The sequence below is a fragment of the Aspergillus campestris genome (assembly GCF_002847485.1).
Source record: "Aspergillus campestris IBT 28561 chromosome Unknown P168scaffold_8, whole genome shotgun sequence".
In the NCBI taxonomy this organism is placed as follows: Eukaryota; Fungi; Ascomycota; class Eurotiomycetes; order Eurotiales; family Aspergillaceae; genus Aspergillus; species Aspergillus campestris.
Genome location: NW_020194343.1, coordinates 608955 through 631536, shown reverse-complemented (window position 1 = coordinate 631536; position 22582 = coordinate 608955). Strand labels below are relative to the sequence as shown.

Below are 22582 nucleotides of genomic sequence, written 5' to 3'. Positions count from 1 at the left end.
TCGGTATCGATGGGCATGCCCATGATAGAGTATACCGGATGATCAGTGATAGAGCCTGGGTGATAGCATACCGTCAGCACGCCATATGTAGATTGGATCAAGCTGATGGTCCTGTAGGATGAAGAAACTGTATATCGGACCGTGTATATTCTGGTCCAGCGGTAGAACCTGTGAGGTCAGTCAGTCTTATAGAGTCAATATTAACGAGTCAGTCAAGTATTCTAGATGAAACAAGCAGGATAATACTGGTACCGATGATGAATGATTATTGATGTCGCTATACCAGGAAGATGTAGAAAGATGTAAAAAAAGATATTAAGACGAAAGCCCAAGGCAAGTATAGTCAGGCGATACCAGCAGACTGTCCTGTATCAAATCACTATGTTCTGTATTCCTCACTATAAATCAATTATATCCTGATCTGACCAGTGGTCTAGTCTGCACAAACTATATCTCTATCAAATATCTGACATCCAACATCTATACTCTGTACTACCAACAAACCCACGCCAATCCAAGAACTCAGTAAACATAGAAAGAAACCTACCGATCACACCCCTCCTGCAACACCATATTCGGAAACCGCTCCGAAAAGTCCCCCACCCCATAGACCGGGCTCTCTGCGAGCGCCAGCTTACCTCCCTCCTGCACCAGCATCTCCTGGAGCGCCTTCAACCCCGCAAACAGACGCAGCACCACGTCGCTACAGTTACAGCCCAGCGGCGTCAGGAGCTCAAGCCACAGACCACCACGGCGGAAGGCATTGCCAGGCAACTGGAGCGTGTCTAGCGGCGTCTGGATGTTCGTCGCGAAGCGGATGAGCTCGGAGAGAATCTCTGCGTCTGTGAATCGCCCAAAGATAGGGACGAAGATGTAGTAGGCGCAGCTCTCGGGGGATTCGATGTTAGGAAGGGTGAGATAGAGCCGGGTTTCGGTGTTGAAGGTGGTGGCGTGCATCGGGGGGCGGGACATATTGGGTCTGTTTGCTTTCTGGATCTGCTTTGTAGGGTTAGCTGGCTGTTACTTGTTGGGTGAAGGGATTGGGAGGTCTGTTATATCAGGCCTGGTTAGATGCTGAATGCGTGGATTGGTGTAGTGGTTGAGAGTGTGTATAGTAGTCGTAGGTGAGGATGATTAGTTGTATATTATGAACGAGGGATAGGGCTACTTTTTATAATGCACAAGAGAGGCGCTTTGTTCGAATCCTTCATTGTTTCATATCTATTTGTTCTCGAACTAATTCCAACAATCACAAAGACCAACGCAGGACATCGCGGCCGGTATATACAGAATATACAGATATAAAAACGAAAGCTCTAGGCCAATAGTCTAGTCAGGGGACACTAGCAGACTGTCCTATATGGAACCTCCATTGTCTACATCTAAGTCAATAGATCGAGAAAATATTGACCTGATCATAAGTAATCTGTACGTCTAAACGTACTCATCTCCAATTGTTCCAAGTAAGGCCCGCTACATCTCTATCATATCTAACCCATCTCAGCATCTATACTCCATGCCAACCCAAGAAACCATCTACCCCAACAATAGAACCAAATAAAGAAAGAAACACCAAAGAAAATCCTACCTACTCCCCCCGCCTCCTCCTTACAACCATATTCGGAAAATCATCCGAAAAATCCTCCACCGCATACATCGGGTTCTGCATCAGGGGCGGCCTACCGGGAAACTGGCCATTCCCCACAAAGTCCTGAAGGGCCTTCAGTCCCGTAAACAGACGCAGTATCACATCACTGCGGTTGCAGCTCAGCGGCGTCACAATCTCGAGCCATAAGCCGCCATAGCGGGACGCGTTCCTGCGGCACTTGAGCTCCTCTTCTGGGACCTCAATGCATGCCGCGTAGTTCACGAGTTCGGTCATGAGCTCTGGGTCGCTGAGTCGTCCTTGCATGGGGATGAAGAGGTACCAGGCGGCGTCTTCAACCGGGAGTTCATCGTTGGGGATGGTCAGGTAGAGTCGGGTTGCGGAGGTGAAGGTGGTGCCTTTGGCGCGGAACATCTTGGTTTCTTGCTGTAGGGTTAGTTGGATGGTGGATATCTTTGGTGGAGACTCGATTAGCGTATTGGGTTAATGGTCAAGAGTGCTAGATGTGATGGTCTGGTATACTGTTGGGCGAGGATGCACTATATATACTATACACATAGGGCTTTGTTCGAATGCTTCATTATCATAACAACAATCACATAAAACTAACAAAGACCAGGACAGGACAATGCAGCTGGTATATACCTGCCATCTCATCACCCTACATAATGAATCCAAAAGAAGAAGAAGAAGAAAACCCACCTACATCCTCTGCCAAAATATAAATCAAGTCAAACCCTCCACTCCAACAACAATCACCGTCTCGGCACAGCAGCCAACAACCTCTCCTCCAACCCCAACCCAGACCTCCCATCCGTAAACTCATCAACCCCATAAACCGGCTCCTTATGAAGCACCAGCGCAAACCCATCCCCTCCATCGAGCACCAAATCCTGCAGCATCCGCAGCCCCGCAAACATCCGCAGCATCACATCGCTAGGCGAGCAGTCCGGTGCTGCCATGACCTCGATCCACACGCCGCCGCGCTTAGACAAGTCGCCGCATAGTTGGAACTCGTACCGCGGTCGCTCGATGGTTGAGTTGAAGCGGATGAGCATGGTGAGGAGGTCGGGGTCGGTGAATTTGCCGTGCAGGGGCACGAAGATGTACCAGGGGTTGGTGTCGTAGGGTTCGGTGTTGGGGAGGGTTAGGTAGAGGGTTGTTTGGGGGGTGAATGTTGTGGTTTGCATTTTGGGTCTGTTTCTTGGGTTAGTTGGATGGTAGGTGAGTATATTGGGGGGGAGAGTTGGGGTTAGTTATATCAAGCCTGGTGGAAATGTTGAATTGGGGGTTTGATGCAGTTGGGCAGAGAGAGAGAGTATATTGATTGGGATGGATGGATAGTCCGTATATGATGATAGTCCGATATACCAGTGGACGAGGATGAGACTACTTATATCCCAAAGCAAAGCATTGTTCAAATCCCTTCATTGTCTCATTAACCATCTCATTGTCTACAAACAATCAAGACAAATGACAACAAAGATCAGTTCCAGGATAGCGTGGTGCGTATATACCATTTCATCTCCACTAAGTACAGTCAGTCCACGATCCATTCAACAACATCTAGATACCGATACCCAGTATCCAGGATATCACACCGCATGCATTCATTCCATACACCATCCAAACCAGTCTATCCATCATGTGCAAACAATACCAGTATAAACAACCATGCTTTTTACCCCCCCCCAAACAAACAACACAACAATAGTGGAATGCCTTATATCGTCTCCCACCCCCCGTTGTTGATGTCCGCCTCCAGCTTCCGGCTGATCGTCGCTGGGATCCCGTGCGATAGCCACACGTCGCGCAGCAGTCGGTCGTACCGCTTCTGGTTCAGGATCAGCTGGCGGTTGCGTCGGAGGCCTGGGTCGACCTCGCCGTGGCGGTCGAGGTACGGTGCGTAGTGCCATGATCCGTTGCGGCGGTGGAGGTAGAGGACTGTGCATTTGCGGATGTTGATGAATAGGCCGACGTTTTTGCCGCATCTGTTTCGGTTAGTATCATATGCACATATATAGGGAGAAGTATGGAAAGAGAGGTTTGAAGGCACATACCGCTGCAAATGCTGGTTACACCCCCCCTGCCGGTTCTGCATGCAGCAAACCGCCTGCGAGCAGAAGATCTCCCCGCAGAACAGGCAGATGCTCGGGTCCGTCAGCTCCTTCTTCGTGTTCGGGCAACGGCGGCGGTTCGCCTCTTCGATCAGGCTGTCGTAGTACTTGGGCAGTCCCACCAGCTCGAACAGTGCCGGGTGGCCCAGGCTAGGCCACAGCTTGTGGTCGCCGATCCGCACTCCAGACCGCGACGCGTTCCAGTGGAAGATCCATCCCGACACCACCCCGTCGAAGGCTCGCTCTGTCGAGCGCGCCGGTCCTACCGACGCGAGGATCTCGTCTAGTGAGGGTAGCTGCAGTGCCTGGCTGAGTCGTTCTAGCTCCGAGGCTTCCAGGTCCGCGAACCCCGTGTGCGGGAACTCCACCCCGTGCTGCACATGCAGCAGGATCACTGTCTTGCGTAGGAAGCTTAGCGCGTAGCGTGATAGCAGCTGCCGCATCGCTACCAGCACCCCCGGCGTTGCGGACTCCACGCCGTCCTTGACGTAGCCGCTCTCTGCCGGGAACGACGACCCCTCGGCCCGGCCCACCGAGTTCGACTTGAGCTCTGCAACAATCGTGCTGAAGAAGCCGCGGGTGTGCTCGTACCGCGGGTCGGTCTGGTCCAGCTCCGCCGCGTGAGCCGCCTCGCCGCCGTGGCGCGCCAGCTCCTCGCGCAGCCCCAGCGGCCACAGCACGTACGTCACGGCTACCTTGACGATCTCCGCAACGTAGCACAAGTGGATCAGATGGCGAATATCCATCGGCAGCACCGGCAACAGCGACAGTGAGCATTCCGCCAAGAACACGAAGATGTCCTTGCCCAGCAGCGGCTCGATATCGCGCACGTCGTCGAGGAGTGCCGACCGGCTCAGGCTCGGATGCCCCACGAACAGCTGGCAGAGCCGCTGCCGGTGCATCTCCTGGAACTCCTGCGCCGGGCGGCTGTGCGGGTCCCGCGTGCCGTGCAGACACCCGACCGCTGCGTACGTCAAAGCCGATTCGGCTAGCACGCGCAGGTGCGTCAGGGTTAGCTGCGGAATCTTGTTGAGCAGCGTGCTTCCCGGCGCTGACTCCACGCCCCGCTGTTGGATTTCCGCCGCCGCGATGCTGCACCCAAAGCTCTGGAATAGCGAGTCTGTGTGCACGAGGTCGTCGCTGTTGATCGTCTCGGGCGGGTGGCTGAACGTTGAGTGGACGTGATTCAGTCGCAGCGTCCGCTTCAGTCGGTTGTAGATCTCGAGGAGTTCCGACATCGGGCTCTCGCTGGGCCCCTGCTGCGGGCTAGTCACGACGGGCACCTCCTCCGGCTGCGCCGCCTGCGGGAAGATCCCTGGCATCGGCATCCGCGCCGTCGGCAGGAAGTGCGACGTCGCCGATGCGGTCGACGACGGAAGGGACGACGTCATCAGCTGGTCGACCTTGGTGGCCAGCGGGGGCACCAGCGCGCGAGACAGGTACTCGGCAAAGAGATCCTGGTACGACGCCGACGCGGCCGGTTTGTTGTGGATCAACAGATGATGGCGCGGCTGGGCCAGTGCACCCGGCACCTGATCGCTCATGAACTCGTCAAACGACACGTTCGTCGCCAGGGCACCCGGGTACGACTCCTCCTTGCCTTTCCAGGTGATGGGCAGGAAGGCATTGCCTAGAGCCTTGCACAGCGGACAGACGAACTCATTCAGCTTCAGATTCTCGGGGTGGTTCCGGGCAATCTGCTGGGTATGGCGTCGATGCGTCGCTGTGTAATAGACCTCAAAGCACGAATAATGCATGATGTGCCCACAGCCCGTCGTGACGGGCCCCCGCTGGGTGTTCTTCGCGTTGAACCCCTTGCTGAGTCCGACCTTGTCGCTGATGACCTCCCCACCGGTCGAGTCGAGCCGTCGAACAGTGGTATGGTTCGCGCCCGCGACGCCAAACGGACGGATGCTCTCGGCCGATCGGTCCAAATTGGCCGGCGTGTGCAGCGCCTCCTGGACCCAGTCGGGGTCGCGGATGTCGGTCTGCCGGAAAATGTTGCTGTCTTGGATCAACGCAAACGTGCCGAACAGCCTCGAGTCGCTAGTCTCCTCTTGGCAGAGGATGCAGGTGCCGCTGGGGTACTTCCAGAGCTTCGTCTCGGGCGTGACCTCGGCTTCCGCGTCCTCGAGATCGCTGAAATCGTCGTCGTCGTCTTCCTCCTCCCCCCAGTCGATGGCGCCCTGGCTGTTCAAGAAGTTCTGCTGCTGCTGCTGGAACTGGGCCATCACGCGCGCCTGCCGCTCCAGGGCCGCCTTCTTCTTCTTCTCCTTCTCGTTGTCGGGGTCGACGGCCGGGGAGTTCGTGTCGACCCGGTCGAAGGGGAACTGCAGGGAGGCCGTGGCCGAGGTGTACGTCCGGGGGCGCTTCTGCCAGAGCTTCTTGAGGATATGCCGGATCTTGGGGCCACAGGCCGCGAATTCGGTCATCACGGAGATCTTCTCCAGCAGGCCGACAATCGTCAGGTTCCCGGCCTGGGTGGCGCGCGCCTTGGTCAGCGCCTGCGAGACGAACGACCCTTGTCCCACGTCCGACACCACATCCTCGTCGGAGTGATCTTCGAGCGACGCGGCCAGGACCAGATGCAATATGACCTGCAGGAAGGTCTCCACCCGGGTCGGCGGGATGCTCGGGGTGCGCTCTTTAGACGACATCACGTAGTCGAGGCACTGGTGGACGATCTGGGCGAACAGGGCCGTCTCGGTAAACCGGGGTAGGTCCGCAAAAGCACCCGTGGTGACCGGGCGGAGCTTAGGCTCAAAGACGATGTCGGACGCTTTCTTGCCCGTCGACTTGGCCACCCACTCCTTGTAGATGTTCTCCGCCTCGTCGCGCTGGTTCTTGGTGTAGTGGGCGCTGTACGGGTCGATCAGGGCGAGATACTCCGGCTTCAGCTCAAAAGTACCCGTGTCGTTGAGCCCCTCAGGCGCGCGGAAGTTGGCGACCTCCTCCAGCACGTCTTGGAACTGGTCGGCGTCTAGCAGCCGGTCGCTGAGCCGCGTCGACAGGTCGGAGAAGGACAGCGGCTTGAAGCACAGGACGTGGGCGACATCCCGGCGGATGTTCTCGCGGGTCATGCCGTCGCTGTCGTCGATGGCCGTGAGCGAGTTGCGGTCCGTCAGCAGAATGACCAGCAAGTGGACAAACTCCTCCGCGACGTCAATGATCTGGCTCTCCTCGCCGCCCGGTCGCGGCGTGTAGTTGCGGGTCATCCAATCCACCATGCCGAAGCGCTCGGCGATGGACGCGAGGACGCGGCTGGGGTCGCACGTCACCAGCGCGGTCTGAAGCAGGAAGATGTCGCGGTAGTAGGCGAAGTCGCGGGAGGACACACCCCGGTACTGCAGCATCTGGTGGCGCAGACTCAGGCCGTTGCGCACCCACATGCCGGCCTTCATCTGGGCGAGCCAGGCGCACACGCGGAGCGGGTAGTCAAACATGGACAGCAGCAGATCCTCGGGGCTGAGCGTGGCGTCGCGGAGGTACCGGTCGTTGGCGATCTGCGCCGCCTCCAGCAAGACATCCCGCATCAGGGCGCTGCTCACATTGCAGCCGCACTCGAGGAGCCACGACAGCGTGTAGTGCAGCGCGTGGTGGAAGCTGATGGATCCCCGCTCAACGACAAAGTCTACGACACGGTGGCGGGGGAGCTGACCGGACTGGTCGACCTCGAAGTCGAAGCAAGGCAGCGACTTGAAGCGCACGTATTCTTTGATCTCCGCCTGCTCGAATCGCTTGCGCTCGATGCCGGACGAGTGGACAACGGCAGCCACCGTGGCCTTCCGGATGGCGCGCAGCAGGTGATCCCCACCGTCCCGCTCCGGGTTGCGGAACGCCTCGCAGAATTGGCGGCACAGCCGGTTGATCTCCCGCATCAGGATCGAGGCGCTGATCCACGCGTCCGCCTCGTATTCGACGTGCTCGCCGACGGCCCGCACATTGGGGCAGATACCCTGCGACAGCTTGACCAGATCCAGGAACTGCGACAGGTACTGGTCCTCGGTGCGCACGCGGGTCTGCACGTACTCGGACTGCAGCAGGTACCGCAGGTCGAGGAAGAAGTGGTAGAGGCGGCGGTTGTTGACCGATCCGGCCTCGAACGCCAGCGTGGCATTCGGGTTCACCTGGGATGGCTCGCCGACCTGCCGCGTCGTCAGGAAGGTGTAGAGGATGGCCATGACGTTGGTCAGGAAGTTGCCGCGCACCACGATCTCCTCGGTGATGGACGGGGTGGTGAGCAGCTGCAGCGACAGGTTGACGATCGAGTGATCGGGCTCCCGGTCGGCGATCAGGTAGAGCTGGGCCAATGCCGTGTAGAGGGCAGACAGCCGCAGGCCCATGACGCGCTTGAACTGCGGCACGTTGACCACGGTCCCGATGTAAAGATCGCGCAGGTCAGTGCGGGTCTTCTTCCACAGCCGCAGATCAAAGAGCACCATCCAGTCGAGGCGCGTACGTTCCCACAGGTTCTCGTAGGCGGGGACATTCTCCCCGGGCTTGGGGGCCGAGGGCAGAACCTCCCAGTACGCCGGCGCCGCGCCGGGGGGCGGGCGGATGGCTCCCGACGGGGTCTCGGGGATGGCGATGTACGAGGTCGGTCGCTGGTTCGCGTCGCGGGTCTCGGGGACGCCCCCCAGCGCGTGCGACGGCGGGGGTGGTGGTGGCTGCTGCGGCTGCTGCTGCTGCTGCTCGGGGTGTTCCTGCGGCGGGGCCGGAGGCGGCGGCGGCAGCGCCTGGCCCTCCGGCTGGCCCTGCGCTGGCGGCGATGCGCGGTCCGCGGCCCGTGCACGGGCATATCCGATGAGCGTCTCGGCGATGCTGACGGCGTCGTGGGTGTTCCCCATGATCATATCCTCGTCTTCGTCCTCCCCCGCCTCCACCTCCTCCCGCAGCCGGTTGAGGTCGATCTCCATATCGTCTTCGTCATCCGCATCATCGTCGTGGGCCCCCATCAGATCTTCGTCGTCCACCTCCTCCTCGTGGATGGTCGGGTCATTAGCATTGTCGATCTCTTCTTCGTCCTCGTCGTCGTCCTCGTCCTCGTCGTCGTTGGTGGCCAGGATGAATTGGCCCTGCGGCGAGACGGTGAGCATGACCGTCCGGATGGGTGGATCCTCCGACCGCTGGTGGTCGTCGATGCCCTTGAGACCGATGTTGGCATTGGAGGCGGGGCTACCGGTATACCACGGGCCCAGCAGCTCCTCACAGATGGTGTGGCGCAGGATCTCGTTGTCCTCCAGCACACTGCAGCCGGCGATGTCGGCCAGCCACTCGACGATGGTGCCGCACATCTGCTCGCGGAAGGTGTCGCGGGCCGAGCGGATGGTCAGGGTGACCTTGATGTGTTCGATGACGCGGGAGATCTCCAGCAAGCGCGGCAGGTCCTTGGAGTAGCGGATCACGCTCCGGCCGATATCGTTGGTCTCGTGGGCGCGGTCGTTGCCGAAGCGGTCCCGCTCCCGACAGGCGCGGGTGACCTGGTTGGCGACATCCCGGATGGTGTGCTTCTCGTCGTTCCACAGTACGAGGGCGAACTCGGGCTCCTCCTCCTCCTGCTCGGCCTCGCCGTACCAGTCGGAACTCAGGCGCGAGGCCTCCTCGTCCAGTCGGATGCCCTCCTCGGTCTTGGGGAGACGCAGCTGCTCCGGGGAGCAGGAGATGACGTCGCAGAAGTAGTCGAGCACGCGGGCAATGGTCATGCGGATGGAGTCGACCCAGTCCCGGGGCAGCGGGGCCTGGGCGCGCTGCTTCCCCTTCTGATCGCCACTGTCGGTATGGATGGCGCAGAAGAGGGGCAGTCGCCAGGCCTCGTCGTCGCCACAGTCGCAGCAGCCACAGTTCCCGGACGAGAGGGAGATCTGATACTGGTGACCCGTGTGGTCGGAGGCGTCGAAGCAGCGACTGCAGAGAACACAGGTATCGTCGGCCGCACAAGTGACGCATCGGTAGGTGGCCTCGCCGGCGCGGAAGATATGGCCACAGCGTTTACCCCGCGCCGCCTCGGTGTACTCGGCCCCTTCCTTGGCGCCCTGAGCCTCGGCCAACTTCCAGGGACCGGTCGGCGGACCTTCGGGAAATAGTAGACGAAGGCGATCGTCGCTGTGGCCGCTGAGGGAGCGGAACAGAAGCTCAAGCAAGTCCTTCTCCGCCTGAGGCCCGTAGCGGAAATCATGCCGGGCCGGAAGCCGACGAAGGCCTTCACCCAAGATCCTCTCACATTCCGTCGGCATTATTTATGATCGGCGATCGAAACCGGCGTCACCCATGCACCGGATCGGGGGGGGGGAAGGAGACTACCGCGGCTGGTAGGATAGGACGTTCGGTGTGGCGGGACGGTGCAGTGATCAGGCGGAAAGAAGCTGTACAGATCGACGGTCGTCTTGAGAACCGATCAACCAAGAAGAATTTCGCTGTATGCAATGAGTTACAGGAGATAAATACACCAAGCCCAGAACAAGAAGGAAAATGGACAGGTGGGGTGATTAAGAAGGAGTGAGAGGAGGGGAAAAAAATCGGGTGGTGGACAGAGCGACGGAGGTGCTGTAGATGTCACTGTGGGGGAATAACACCGCGTTGGGCCTCACCCGCCAATGAGATAGCTGTGTGAGGAGGGAGGGTTGACCACCGATCGGTCGGATGAATTTCACCGAATTTATATGACCACAAGAAGACCACACAGTTGAAGAGGGAGAGAGGAATATCGAGAAAAGAAGAGGGGAAAAGAAGGGGAGAGAAAGAGGGGACTCGAGTTGCCTTGAGATAACGAGTCCCGTGCAAACGTCCCAAACGCCTTGGCAACACCGTCTCTACTGTGCCTATCGCATGATATCTACCATATTTATTACATGTAGAATCACTCAATAATGGGGAATTTCAAAGAGAAGAAGAAGAAGAAGAAAAAGTATAATTCACCCTGACAGGCAATGCGACTCTATTTCATACAGATCCACCTCTCCGAGTACTATCCATGGGTAAAATATAATAAAAGGAGTATAATCACACGCGAACCCTCACCCCATCGATCCGAAAAGGGTGCGAAATCTATTCGTCATCTTCCTCCTCCTTGACCAGGTACTGGTGCTTGATGTCCTTCCATTGGCGCTGTGTACACCCATTGTCAGTTATGTCATGTCCTCAATTGATCGATAGAAGAGGGGGTCGGGATACGTACGCCACGGTTGATGGTGTCCCAGACCTTGTTGGAGCCGGTGTCGAAAGCCCTGCAGTGAAAAATGTATAGTTAGCGGTCATGAACTATTTGTCGCGGACTCCCGAGACGGGAGAAGACGGGAGGAGGGGGCGATTCGGCGTACAGCTCAAAAGCAAAGGCACCGGCGAAGATGCTGGTCAGGTAGACGGCATTTCTGCGGATCAGGCCCCTAAAGATCGGTGAAAACGTTCAATTAGCGAGTGCGAAGGACGCGCGACCCGTCGGGGGTCGTCGGAAGTCGGGGAGAGGGAGACGGACTGGTAGATGGCGGAAGCGATCTGGAGGGGGTTAGCCAGAGATCAATGGACCACAGGAATTGTCAAAAGGGTTTGATTCAAACATACGGTGCCGGCCATTGTGACGGAGTAGAATGAGGTTGAGGGTGGAGGGGGAGGAAGTAGCGCGCTGAACGTCGATATGGAGATTGAAGTGATGAAGTTTGAAGTCGGAGTTGGCTGAGCGAGCTTAAGCCGGGAATTGTCGGGCTGCTGATTGGTCCGTCGGGCAGTCGGGTGGCCTGAGGTATACTATATGGCCTGAGGCATAAAGATTACCTCATCCTCATGTGACTATCACTTCACAAATGCCCGATGATGATGATGATGCGCATCTCCATCTTTCACTCCAGTCGCGGTTCTCGAGTCCTCTGCAGCTCTTCCCTCGTGGGATAGAAGGCTGTTTCCTCATTCTCTTTGACCCGGTCAAACCCACCACTCCGAGTCATCCGCCTTTCTACGTTCAATTTTCTTTTCATTTCTCTATTTTCTTTTTGTTCAAATTCAAGCCGCTCTCAAAAACAATCATGCCTCCCTCCAACGCAGGCATCACCACAGACGCCGTCACAGGAGAACGCTTCATCCCCTCCTCTGTCCGCCCAGACGGCTCCAAACGCCGCGAGATCCGCGTTCGTCCAGGCTACAAGCCCCCCGAGGATGTCGAGCTCTACCGGAACCGCGCGGCGGCGGCGTGGAAAAACCGCGGGAAGACGCCCGGGGGCGGCGTTCCTGGCGCGGAGGGGTTGAAGCCCACTACCACTGCCCCCACCACCACCACCATCACCGACAACAACACCGACAGCGCTGCCAGCAACAAGAATGCCAAGCGGCGGGAGGCGAAGAAGAAGGCCAAGGCTACTACTGGAGGACCTGACGGGGAGACGGAGGGGAAGAGCGTGAGGGATTTGGAGAACTGGCGCACTTCTTCGTCTGCGACGAACGCGGGGTCGAAGGTTGAAGATAAGGTTGAGGAGGATCCCGAGGCGGAGAAAGAGAAAAAGGCCCGCAATCTTAAGAAGAAGATCCGGCAGGCGAGGGAGTTGCGCGATAAGAAGAATCAGGGCGAGGCGCTTCTGCCAGAGCAGCTGGAGAAGGTCATCAAGATCCAGGAGTTGATTCGGCAGCTTGATGGGCTGGGGCTAGATGCGAACGGGGATAAGAAGGGTGAAGAGGGGGCCGCGCCGTCGGATGTATGAGACCGACTGCACCTAAGGCTGCCTCTTCGCTGCTTGACCATCCTGGAGGAAATGGGCACGCTCCTAGACTCCCATGGACTGGACATGCAGTGGCTTTACCTGGCTTATTCACCCTGCACTCGTGCGCCCGCCGCGGCGTGCCATATGCGATACGATCGATCTACGCGGGACGATTCCATGACGGTCGTGCCTAGCGACCACCACCCACATACGTCTTGACATGCACAGTATTCTTATGTCGGTTTCTTTGCGTTCCCGAGTCGGGTCACTCTGGGGCTGCACAGTGTATTACGGCTATTTGGTCGGCGGCGGACGGTCAGAAGAGTGAATGGACATGGGCATACATCGTCTGGCGTTAGGGACTCGTCATTCAGCGTCATATCTGTACTTTTATCTGCATAGCCGGTCTATCCCTAACCAAGCCTGCACCACCTGGTTTCGGGTTCTTACATGTTTACCTACACTTACCAGTTACGTCTAGCATCGTAGTTTGAACCACCAAGTCTAATCCCCGCGGTAACGCATCGCAATAGGAATTATAATAGTACAAAGGTGAACCAGACGACCCAACGCGCACCACATCTAATAGTGCTTCCGCTCTGATTTGAATACCCCGATCGGAGTCACAGGTGCCGTGGCCACGCCACCCTCCAACTGCCAATTCTCGGCGCCGTACCGTCGCCACGGCCGGCTGCCGTCGCCCGGGTCGAGTTTGCGCGCTCCCACGCCGTACGTCCCCGCGATGTACCCCTGGCGAATGCAGTCCGTCACCCCAACGCCCGTGTACCAGCTCCCCGCGAAGGTCAGGCGGTTGTTGAACTCCGCCCGCGCTGCCTCGGACAGCACGCCCATGCGCGTAAGGTGGTGCACCGTGTACTGCGGGATGGCATCAGCCTGCATCTTCGTGCGCGCGACGGCCGGTGCGACCGTGATGCCGAGGTGTCGTCGCAGCAGGTTGCAGGCCATGGTGACCCCGGTGTTGTGGTCCGGGAGATCGCTCTTTTCCCAGCCATCCCACCAGTGGCCGCCCAGCATCACTGTCACCTTGGTGCCCTGCACTGTGTCCTGCCCCTCGCTGGTCTCCGACCCGAAAATCACCCCCAGAGCGCGCTCCGGGTTCTGCTCGGCTGGAACGGACCGCGGGATGAGGTAGCCGAAGCCGCGCACGGGGATCACGTCGGTCTCTCTGTAGTACAGGTTGACGACCATCACGGTCACGGCGTAGTTGTGGTCCTGGAGAGCGCGAATAGTGTCATGTGGAATGACCTGGCCCTGTCGCACGGTTTTGCTGAGGCTCCGTACCATGTTCGGGGCTGAGCCTGTCGCAATGACGCGGTTGTGAGTTCGGAACCGCTGGTTTCCATCGCAAATCTGCGCAAGAAGGGAGGGTCAATTGGATATATGAGTGACATCAAAGTTTCAGGGCCTCTTACAGTAATGTCGGACGTGCCTGGACTCCGGACAATGGCCGATGCTTCGGTGTTGGTCAGAATGTGGACCTTGCCGGACTGGACCAGCGCCTTCGCCAGAGCGTCGGGAAGCTGGCCCAGGCCCCGCTTCAGCGTCAGCACGCTGGCACCCTTGATGAGCGAACTTAGGAACTTCCAGTACTCGGTCGATTTCTGCGGGGCGACCGACTCCAGCGCCAACAAATCGTCCGTGGACATATTAGAGATCCCCATCTGCATGTTCTGGAACATGGCGCTGGCCACGCCCCTGTTGCTCTGCTCCATGATCCGCAACCCCCCCATCAAGGTTTGCGCACTCAGACGACTGATATCGCCCGCGTAGATGCCGTGAAAGACGGCGGACACGATATTGTTTGCCATCTCGGGACCTAGTCGGCGTGTCACGAACGATTCGACGGACTCGTCTGTCTTGAACGGGTTCGCATCGGGAGCCTTGCGCCACCTTTCCCACAAAAGTTCCATCAGGAAGGTTTCGAAGATCGGCTCATTCACCAGTTTCCTTAGAGTATTGAACAAATCACCCCAGAGGTTCTCTCGGCTTATCGTCGGCATGCAAACAAGGCGATCGGGGTAGTATATATAACGGTTGCGGGCGGCCGGGGAGTTTTTACTCGTCAAGAGGACGTCGTCGAGAAGATCCAATTCAAACAGCTGCACGAGGTCGAAGAATTAGAACCAGACCGTAGCAACCATAGCAAAAGTCAAAAAAGAAAGTGTTGCATACCAGATCCATCAGCGGCAGGCCACCGGGCACCGTCGCCCTCAAAGTCCGTGGACCTTGCTCAAAGATAACATTCCCACCATCCACGGCCATTATCTCGGACTTCATGGATCCTCCGACCCCCGGTGACTTCTCATACACGGTGATATGGGAGCAGTTGGGGTCCTTGGACAGACGGTGCGCGGTCGTGAGACCGGTGATGCCAGCACCGATGACCGCCGCAGTGTACGATTGCGTATGCGCATAGTGTCTTTGGCCGACGTGGACGCGCCTCGATGGCGTCCACCCCCTTCTCAGAGTGTGTCTAGCCACACATAACCGTTGCATATCCGCAGAGTGTGGGGGGTGGAGGAGGAGGTTTAAGAGATGGACGGGAGCATGACAGGTGTGAGTTGCGGGGAGAGGAAAGGCGATGGAAGGGGAAGCGCGCCGTCGCGCCGAGATGCCGCCAGCGGGAGCTCATCCTAGCCGTATCATGCAAGCAACCACACCACCTGCTTTACCACTATTTTCTACAATTTAAAGTAATGTTAAGGAACAAATATGTCTAAGGTAGAATAAATGAATAAATAAATAAACGTTCGTCGTGAGTTCGGTTTCTATTTACATGCCAACGTCATACAGTGTTCCATCATTTCCAGCAACTTGATTATAAGAACGAAACGCCTTCCCACTAGCCACATGTCGTCCAAAAGATAACTGATACAGGGTAAGGAACGGGCCCAGAATAATAAGAAATTCAATTAGTAGAGAGGAGTCCGCGGTCATGTCACAATCTCCTGGGTATGCTGGGAGGTGTCATCAGCCATATCAGGCTTGATCAATTCCTCCTCTGTGCCATTATCGTCCGTAACAAATTTCCGGTCGCTGACATGGGATTTCTCGCCTCCAGGGGTCCAGACCTTGTCGTGGAACCCTCCCCGCTGGCCCTCGGCGTGTTTGTAAGGACAGCTGGGATTCATACATGGGTTGAATCTGCATGCCGTCTGGATGTGAGTGAACTTGCATCCTTCCGTGGTGCAGTCAGCGCCGTTGCGACACAGCGGCATGGACGGGTGGCGGAAGGAACACTGAGGGTTTGCACAGTTGGGGAAGAATTTGCACATCTCTTCTGCCTGGTGCGCACTCTTGACGGCGGGTGACGGGTGACGCCCGGTACATTTGCGGTTCTTGCACGCGGCCCCGTACGGACACGGGTCCGACGCGTCGATGGGGGCGCCCTCCGGGGCGGCCGGCGACTGGTGTGCAAAGGGGCAATCCTTCCGCGTACACCGCAAGTTGAAGCGGCAGGCGCTGTTGGTGTTGCTCTCGTCCTGTTCTCCATCCCCGGCCGGCTGGTCGGTTCGCATGTCCATGTCCGTGTCGGCATTCTGGTCCCGGCGAGGGCCGCGTTGAGGGCGGGAGTTCTGTTGACGCTCGACCCGGTCGAACAGTGATCGGCCCTGCTGGGGACCATTCTGTTGGAAAGCGGGGTTGATTGCGGGAGGCATGAAGCCCGGCATGAACTGGGCCATCATTCTCGCCTGCTCCTCCAGCAAAGACATGAGGTGCATCTGATCGTTGGGGTTCATATTGTTCATCATCTGGTTCGATCCCATGCCCATGCCCATACCACCCATCTGCCGTCCGCGGCCGCCGTTCTGGTTGAAACGACCCTTGTGCTCACGACCATGTGTGTTGATCCGCCCGCCGCCCGACTGTTGGTTCCGGATGCGATGTAAAGGAGAGTCGCGGTCCATAGCGCGGTTGATCTGGTTCAGGATCCGGCCCCGCCCAGCGCCCTGGCGGCCATTGCGCATCGCTTTGGGTCCTGTGGGACTGATGTGGTCTGTCAGCGTGAGCCGTCAAAGGGGTTGTCATGGGGAAATTTCTTACATTCCGTCATTACCATGCGCCGGATCGCCCAAATTCATGTCGGCGTCCAAAACGTCCGTTTGGGATGCTGGTTCAAAATTGGCTGTCTCGGGGTCACCGAACGAGGGGATTGTTTGAGTGGGGGCGGACTCGTTCGACGCCGGGGCACCGCCGTTGACCTGTTGATTGAGGATCTCGACCTGTTCGAACAGCCACCGCGAAAAGCCTAGTGCCTGTGTGTCGCCTTCCCCAAGACCGAGAAGATCGTTGGACAGTTCGTTCGCGATTTGCTCCTGCGTCTTGCCGTTGACGAGCATCAGGATCACGTATTCGATCAAGGCCGAGTCATCGCCACTGTCAGACGCCCAGCCCATCTCGATCAACTTGGGCTGGATGACATTGCTGAGAGCCTCCGCGAGCGGAGTTCCAACTGCGACCATGCTAGTCATCGTGGAGAGCGCGAGTGGCGACGAGGAGAGGTGAGGAGGAATGAAGCGGAAAGTCTACCTATCCCGGGAAGGTTTGATCAACCCCTGGTGGGCAGGAAAGGGAGGTAGTTGCTTAAGCCGGTATTGAATAGTAAGCGAGAGGAAGTAGAAAACATATATCACAGGGTTGGTGTAAGAAAATGTCCTGGTTTGGTGAGAATAACTCGGGGCAGTTTCAGTCGTTTGTTGTATGGCTCGAGATGACTTTTGGCGATGATGAAAAGCGCCAAGTGAGAGCCACGCACGTGACTGTGGCTGGTGCGACAAACAGCGCAACAGTGCAAACAATGCAAATGCCACAAACACAACGGGCTTCTTGTATAGAGTGGAATGGCTTCTTCGCGACAGTGCTTCAACTTCACGTCTCCTCAGTTGTTGTTCTCAGTCGAAAGGGTTCTGTCTATATATAGACTGACCATCCGTTTGTCTGCAACCTCCACCAGCCAGCCATTCTTTGTCGACATAATGTGGTCTACCGTGAAACGTCTCTATCTGGATCAGGAGGTAAAGCAAGGCAACTCCTTGTGTTCAATTCTGGGGCTGAAACTTTGGCGACTACTCACGTCAAAAGAAAAAAAAAGAAAGAGCAAGAAGAGCAGCAAAACAAAGGAACATAGACAGCAATGGACTCTCATCCATAATACCGATACAAAGATTACTTCAACACTAGCTTCAAGTTGACGTGCGCCAGAACGATCGCCGAACACGTGTTTATGCACGGTGGAATACATAAATCAATGAATTGCATTACAACTACCAACATGCCAGCTTCTCAACTCTAAACGGTATAACCACAGGCTTGGTATATCCGAAACTACAACTTTGTTGATACCACAGGGGTTCGAATTTCGCTGGCTAACCGATTCCACACATGGTGATCAACGCCCCGCTTCCACCTAGAACCAACACAACCCCACAAGACTGACTGTGCACTCCGGGGTATAACCTACTCCGTAGATCAAACAACACAGAACTGTCTAACAGGTAGGCCTCGGGCTAGGCTATGGAGTAGATTAGCCGGGGTACAAACGGCTTCCCTCACGCGGGGATCGCAAACATTCCTCAAACGGGAATGGATCTGAGCGACCGGGCTGTCTTCGGGGCATGGAGTGCGGGGATATCACAAGGCGATCTTCGTCCGGCCCAATGGCGACCACCGTTAGCGGCAGAAAGCGTTAGGTTCTCCGTCCACATGAGTCATATATGGCCCGGTGAGACTTTAGCGCTCCGAAGTACGCTGTGATGTCGACACTCGCTTTGGTGCCGTAGATTGACTAGGATCTTGAACTTATATATCTCCAAGCCGTCCCCGGGTTTGCAACCCGTCCAGAGGTAAGATTTTGCAGTTCATCATGTTCGCCACGATGATCGAAGAAATCCTTGCCGACATGACGCCCGGGATGGCGTCCCTTTACATACTGGGATTCTTGGTTCTGGTAGGCTTCCTTCGAAAGATCCAAGTGTCCATGCACATCTCACGGCTGGGATACCGCGCGCCTCTGATCCGCTTCCGTCTTCCCTACGGTATGTGTCGCCCTGACGTGTGATGCTCGAGATGCTAACATAATATTCAGCGATGGACTTCATCATCGAATCCGCAAAAGCCAATAATACGCATACGGACCTCCAATTCTGGTCCAAAGCCATGTCAACTGCCAAGAAACCCCCGCAGCTCCAGTCCGTCCAGACTGCGGAACTCGACGGCGGCATCTCCAACCGGGCGATCTTAACAAAGGACCCGGAGAACATCAAGGCGATCCTGACGGGCCAGTTCGCCGACTATGGAAAGGGCGAGCCCTTCCACCGGGACTGGAAAGAATTCCTGGGCGACAGCATTTTTGTGACCGACGGGGAGATGTGGTCTCGCTCGCGCCAGCTGATCCGTCCCATGTTCGTTCGCGAGCGGATCGTCGACACGGAAATCTTTGAGAAACACGTCCAGCATCTGATCCCCCTCCTCGCGGGAAGCGGCTCCCCCGGCGGCAGCAAGGTGGTCGATGTCGGCCCCCTGTTCTTCCGCTACACGCTGGACGCCGCCACGGACTACCTCCTCGGCAATGGCACCGACAGTCTCCAGAACCCGACGACAACGTTCGCAGAGGCGTTTCGATACGTGCAGAGCAAACAAGCTGAGATGTTCCGACTTGGGTGAGTGGTTCACGCTGTCAACAAAACAACCCCCCTACTAACACGCCTACTCAGCGTCTTCAACGCCCTCGTATCCAAAAAAGAATTCCGCCGCAACCTCAAGCTCATGGACGACTTCATCCAACCATACATCGACCACGTGCTATCTCTGTCCAGCGACGAGCTAGACCACAAGCTCTCGAAGCAGGAGACCTTCCTGCACGCCCTAGCGCGATTCACACGTGACCCACGTGTCCTGCGCGACCAACTGGTAGCAATCCTCCTCGCCGGTCGCGACACGACCGCCGGAACGCTATCATTTTGCTTATTCGAGCTCTCGCGCAACCCAGCGGTAGTAGCCAAGCTGCGCGAGGAGATCGGCTCGCGCGTGGGACTCGGGGCGTCGGGACGCAAACCCAGCTACATCGACCTCAAGGAGATGAAGTACCTCAGCGCGGTACTAAACGAGACAATGCGAATGTACCCCGTAGTACCATTCAACGTACGCTTCTCCCTCCACGACACGACGCTCCCGCGCGGCGGCGGACCCGACGGCCGCGGGCCAGTGGGGGTACGCGCCGACACGCGCGTCATCTACTCGACGATGATCATGCAGCGCGACCCTGAGCTGTACGATCCGCCCGGCTCGCCGCACTACTTCGATCCCGGCCGCTGGATTCCCGAGAGGTGGCAGTCGGGATGGCAGCCTAAGCCGTGGCATTTCATTCCGTTTAACGGGGGGCCGCGTATCTGTATTGGGCAGCAGTTTGCGACGATCGAGATGGGTTATACGGTTGTGCGGATTTTGCAGGCGTTTGAGAGTATTCAGGCGTTGCCGGTTACCGGTAAGGATTGCGTTGAGGATCCTGTGTTGCGGTTTGAGGTGACGCTTAGTCCGGGGTCGGAGCTGAATTGTGTGTTTGAGAGGGATGGCAGTACGGCGAAGGCTTAGGGGGGTATGATGGATTATGAATGTGCAGTTGTTTTGAATATGATATCAGTCTACCTACTACTCAAATGAACCCTTTCTACTCAGTATCTTAGTAGAGACTAGCTAAAGGATGCCCTCGTTCCAGCCGTCTCCATCATGCCACCAAAACGTCCACCACCGCCGCTCATCCTCGTCCCGGCATTTCCCACTCCTACATAAGAACCAGCACACCCAAACCCCAAAACTACACTATCTTCAAGACCCCCACAACCGCACTTCCCCACGAAGCAATATAAGAAATCAAGAAGAAGAATCATTGACAACCCAACCCGCACACAACTCCACAGCCCTCTCCCACCTCCCAAACAAAGCCTCACTCTCTTCCCTCCCAACCCGTGGCTCAAACACCGTCTCCCTTACAGCAGTAGTAGTAGTAACCCCCCCACACCAGACCGCAAGCCCTGGTTGCAGCCACAGCAGCGCCCAGGGCAGTCGTCTCGCGCATCTGCGGCCGGCGTACGGGGATGGAGATGAGATCTGCTTGGGTCTATATTTGATTAGGCTTGTATATAATATGTTTCGATCATCTAAAAGACATACCTACATGGCAACATCAGAGTTACTCATCCCCCCGTCGACGGCTAACTCTGTCAGTGTATGGCCACTGTCTTTCTCCATAGCTTGCAGAATGGCTTTAGTCTGGAAGCAGGTGGCTTCTAGGGTTGCGCGCGCGATGTGGCCTTTTTGGGTGTGCTGTGTGAGGCCGACTATTTCGTCTATTAGTTTGTGAACTGCTAGATCCAATCTTATAAAGCATACAATAAGAACCCATCTGGAAACGAAAGGAAAGGAGATGAGATGAGAACAAAACATACAAATACACCCCCTAGCCCCTCCCACCCAATAAGTCGCAAAAAGCCCACTAAACGCCGTAACGAACACCACACCACCACTATCAGGCACACTCTCCGCAAGTCTATCAATGTCGCTAGCGGTATCTCCGAATCCCATATTCTCTCGCAGGAAGGCGACGCCTGAGCCGGCGACGGCAATGCTGCCCTCAAGGGCATACACAGGGTTGCAGCCTTTGAAGTGATACGCGACTGTCGCGAGGAGCCCATGTGTGGAGCGCACAGCTTTCTCGCCGACATTGTATAGCAGGAAGCAACCCGTGCCGTAAGTGTTTTTGGCTTTTCCGGCGGACAGGCCGCGTTGGCCGATGAGAGCGGCAGATTGGTCGCCGAGGCAGGAGGTGATGGGGGTTCCGGCGAGGGTTGTTGTGGTTAGGGTGCCGTAGGCGGTTGGGTGGGAGGAGGAGGATATTTTGGGGAGGTGGATGGTGTGGTTGGTTGTTGTTGTAGTATTGGTGCTTGAGGTGGAGAGACCGAACAAGTCGAGGAGAAATGGGTCGTACTCCAGCGTGTCGAGGTTCATGAACATGGTGCGCGAGGCGTTCGTAGCGTCAGTGACGAAGACGTCGGCGACTGGGCCGCCGTTGAGCTTGTACACGAGCCAGGTATCGACAGTGCCAATGACCAGAGTGCCTCTTTCGGAGGCGTCGCGTACACGCGGCTCGTTGGCGAGTAGCCAGAGGAGCTTGGAGGCTGAGGAGTAGGTGGAGAGGGGCAGACCACATATATGCTGGACGGTGGCAAGTTGCTCGGGGGTGTGTTTCTGCTTGAGTTCGGTGATTAGGGATTGTGATCGGGTGTCGGTCCATACTATGGCGTCGGCAAGGGGTTCGCCGGTGATTCGGTCCCAGACGAGGGTTGTCTCGCGCTGGTTGGCGATACCAATGGCGCGGATGTTGGTGCGCGTGTGTCCGGCTGATTCAAATTTATGGACGGCTTGATCGATACAGGATTCGACGGAGGAGATGATGTCGAGGGGGTTGTGCGAGTGCCAGCTGTAGACTCAGCGGGCGTCTTTTGGTGGATGATGGATGGGGCAATAGTAGATGGAAGGCTCACCCTGGATGTGGATACAGCTGAGGGAACTCGACTTGATGGCATGCCACGGGCTCTCCTTTGCAATTGAAGATGATAAAGCGAGTGCTCGTGGTGCCTTGATCGACTACCCCGACGAAATCCTCCATCGTGTCTGAGAAGACGGACGGTTGGTGGAGAGAGGGCGGAGTCCACCTTGAATATGGTCCAGGGCTAGCAGCTCTTGCAATGTTAACATATATCTACTGTCATAGACGGTACTGAGAGGAATATCATCGTCGACATGTTGGTTGCATATCAGAGACTGAGGCACGTCAGGTGGTTGGCTAGCCCTAACTGGCAATCAGACCCCGACGTCTCTCAACCCAAGAAACTCCATGAGGTCGCACTATGGTCGTCACGACGGTTCCCATGACCAACTGGCAATAGCTATGCCATCTATCCTTGCTCAAGGTCAGTAGCTCGCCCGATAAAATCATCCGTCTACCGTCGTGCGGTTGTACAGACGTCGGGCCTCTGGACGGCACTCAATGGCTTTAGACAGATGTCAGCTAGTAATGATAGCACTAGCCAATATGGTGATGGCTTGCTGGCGCATAGAATATCTTCAAGGCTACTAGAGACTAAGTACAGATATCT

The 22582-nt window shown here is 56.8% G+C and overlaps 9 protein-coding genes across 9 annotated transcripts; 2 read left to right on the top strand and 7 right to left on the bottom strand.

Moving 5' to 3' along the window:
* Nucleotides 1–543: 543 nt before the first annotated feature.
* On the bottom strand, nt 544–2020 carry P168DRAFT_319646 (uncharacterized protein; the record flags this gene model as incomplete). Its single annotated transcript, XM_024840299.1, has 2 exons — nt 544–996; nt 1613–2020. The coding sequence occupies 2 exons, from the start codon at nt 2018–2020 to the stop codon at nt 544–546; spliced, it is 861 nt and encodes a 286-aa protein (XP_024691696.1).
* A 341-nt stretch (nt 2021–2361) lies between these two features.
* P168DRAFT_282872 (uncharacterized protein) lies at nt 2362–2796 on the bottom strand (the record flags this gene model as incomplete). Its single annotated transcript, XM_024836009.1, has 1 exon — nt 2362–2796. One exon carries the CDS (start codon nt 2794–2796, stop codon nt 2362–2364), a length of 435 nt encoding a protein of 144 aa, XP_024691695.1.
* A 269-nt stretch (nt 2797–3065) lies between these two features.
* Nucleotides 3066–10401, bottom strand: P168DRAFT_255222 (putative ubiquitin-protein ligase E3 component (UBR1)). Its single transcript, XM_024834450.1, has 2 exons — nt 3667–10401; nt 3066–3597 (listed from the first exon to the last, which is right to left on the bottom strand). The coding sequence occupies exons 1-2, from the start codon at nt 9954–9956 to the stop codon at nt 3330–3332; spliced, it is 6558 nt and encodes a 2185-aa protein (XP_024691694.1). The 5' UTR covers nt 9957–10401; the 3' UTR covers nt 3066–3329.
* A 214-nt stretch (nt 10402–10615) lies between these two features.
* On the bottom strand, nt 10616–11366 carry P168DRAFT_291250 (cytochrome b-c1 complex subunit 9). Its single transcript, XM_024837374.1, has 5 exons — nt 11281–11366; nt 11195–11214; nt 11040–11105; nt 10898–10946; nt 10616–10827 (listed from the first exon to the last, which is right to left on the bottom strand). The coding sequence occupies exons 1-5, from the start codon at nt 11290–11292 to the stop codon at nt 10768–10770; spliced, it is 207 nt and encodes a 68-aa protein (XP_024691693.1). The 5' UTR covers nt 11293–11366; the 3' UTR covers nt 10616–10767.
* A 199-nt stretch (nt 11367–11565) lies between these two features.
* P168DRAFT_291249 (putative RNA binding protein Pym) lies at nt 11566–12865 on the top strand. Its single transcript, XM_024837373.1, has one exon. It carries the CDS (start codon nt 11739–11741, stop codon nt 12405–12407), a length of 669 nt encoding a protein of 222 aa, XP_024691692.1. The 5' UTR covers nt 11566–11738; the 3' UTR covers nt 12408–12865.
* A 40-nt stretch (nt 12866–12905) lies between these two features.
* Nucleotides 12906–14975, bottom strand: hem14 (oxygen-dependent protoporphyrinogen oxidase). Its single transcript, XM_024837372.1, has 3 exons — nt 14601–14975; nt 13841–14527; nt 12906–13778 (listed from the first exon to the last, which is right to left on the bottom strand). Exons 1-3 carry the CDS (start codon nt 14922–14924, stop codon nt 12990–12992), a joined length of 1800 nt encoding a protein of 599 aa, XP_024691691.1. The 5' UTR covers nt 14925–14975; the 3' UTR covers nt 12906–12989.
* A 201-nt stretch (nt 14976–15176) lies between these two features.
* Nucleotides 15177–17118, bottom strand: P168DRAFT_271054 (mRNA-binding protein NAB2). Its single transcript, XM_024835241.1, has 2 exons — nt 16473–17118; nt 15177–16415 (listed from the first exon to the last, which is right to left on the bottom strand). Exons 1-2 carry the CDS (start codon nt 16898–16900, stop codon nt 15362–15364), a joined length of 1482 nt encoding a protein of 493 aa, XP_024691690.1. The 5' UTR covers nt 16901–17118; the 3' UTR covers nt 15177–15361.
* Nucleotides 17119–18183: 1065 nt separating this feature from the next.
* On the top strand, nt 18184–20089 carry P168DRAFT_255213 (cytochrome P450). Its single transcript, XM_024834449.1, has 3 exons — nt 18184–18463; nt 18514–19087; nt 19142–20089. Exons 1-3 carry the CDS (start codon nt 18292–18294, stop codon nt 20016–20018), a joined length of 1623 nt encoding a protein of 540 aa, XP_024691689.1. The 5' UTR covers nt 18184–18291; the 3' UTR covers nt 20019–20089.
* A 208-nt stretch (nt 20090–20297) lies between these two features.
* P168DRAFT_297975 (glycerol kinase) lies at nt 20298–22092 on the bottom strand (the record flags this gene model as incomplete). The annotated part of the gene is made up of 5 exons (XM_024838221.1): nt 20298–20412; nt 20444–20544; nt 20610–20764; nt 20873–21903; nt 21968–22092. 5 exons carry the CDS (start codon nt 22090–22092, stop codon nt 20298–20300), a joined length of 1527 nt encoding a protein of 508 aa, XP_024691688.1.
* Nucleotides 22093–22582: the final 490 nt, after the last annotated feature.

What these genes read in the sequence shown, in the direction of transcription:
- P168DRAFT_255222 (XM_024834450.1), bottom strand. Translation starts at nt 9,956, where the DNA reads ATGCCGACGGAATGTGAGAGGATCTTGGGTGAAGGCCTTCGTCGGCTT. An exon ending in TGTAACCAGCATTTGCAGCG is followed by an intron (nt 3,598 to 3,666) that starts GTATGTGCCTTC and finishes TAACCGAAACAG; the next exon opens with ATGCGGCAAAAACGTCGGCC.
- P168DRAFT_291250 (XM_024837374.1), bottom strand. An exon ending in GGTGCCTTTGCTTTTGAGCT is followed by an intron (nt 10,947 to 11,039) that starts GTACGCCGAATC and finishes TTTTCACTGCAG; the next exon opens with GGCTTTCGACACCGGCTCCA. An exon ending in GGGACACCATCAACCGTGGC is followed by an intron (nt 10,828 to 10,897) that starts GTACGTATCCCG and finishes GGGTGTACACAG; the next exon opens with CGCCAATGGAAGGACATCAA.
- P168DRAFT_291249 (XM_024837373.1), top strand. Translation starts at nt 11,739, where the DNA reads ATGCCTCCCTCCAACGCAGGCATCACCACAGACGCCGTCACAGGAGAA.
- hem14 (XM_024837372.1), bottom strand. Translation starts at nt 14,924, where the DNA reads ATGCAACGGTTATGTGTGGCTAGACACACTCTGAGAAGGGGGTGGACG. An exon ending in GCCTGCCGCTGATGGATCTG is followed by an intron (nt 14,528 to 14,600) that starts GTATGCAACACT and finishes GACCTCGTGCAG; the next exon opens with CTGTTTGAATTGGATCTTCT. An exon ending in CAGGCACGTCCGACATTACT is followed by an intron (nt 13,779 to 13,840) that starts GTAAGAGGCCCT and finishes CTTCTTGCGCAG; the next exon opens with ATTTGCGATGGAAACCAGCG.
- P168DRAFT_271054 (XM_024835241.1), bottom strand. Translation starts at nt 16,900, where the DNA reads ATGACTAGCATGGTCGCAGTTGGAACTCCGCTCGCGGAGGCTCTCAGC. An exon ending in GCGCATGGTAATGACGGAAT is followed by an intron (nt 16,416 to 16,472) that starts GTAAGAAATTTC and finishes AGACCACATCAG; the next exon opens with TCCCACAGGACCCAAAGCGA.
- P168DRAFT_255213 (XM_024834449.1), top strand. Translation starts at nt 18,292, where the DNA reads ATGTTCGCCACGATGATCGAAGAAATCCTTGCCGACATGACGCCCGGG. An exon ending in CCGCTTCCGTCTTCCCTACG is followed by an intron (nt 18,464 to 18,513) that starts GTATGTGTCGCC and finishes CATAATATTCAG; the next exon opens with CGATGGACTTCATCATCGAA. An exon ending in GCTGAGATGTTCCGACTTGG is followed by an intron (nt 19,088 to 19,141) that starts GTGAGTGGTTCA and finishes ACGCCTACTCAG; the next exon opens with CGTCTTCAACGCCCTCGTAT.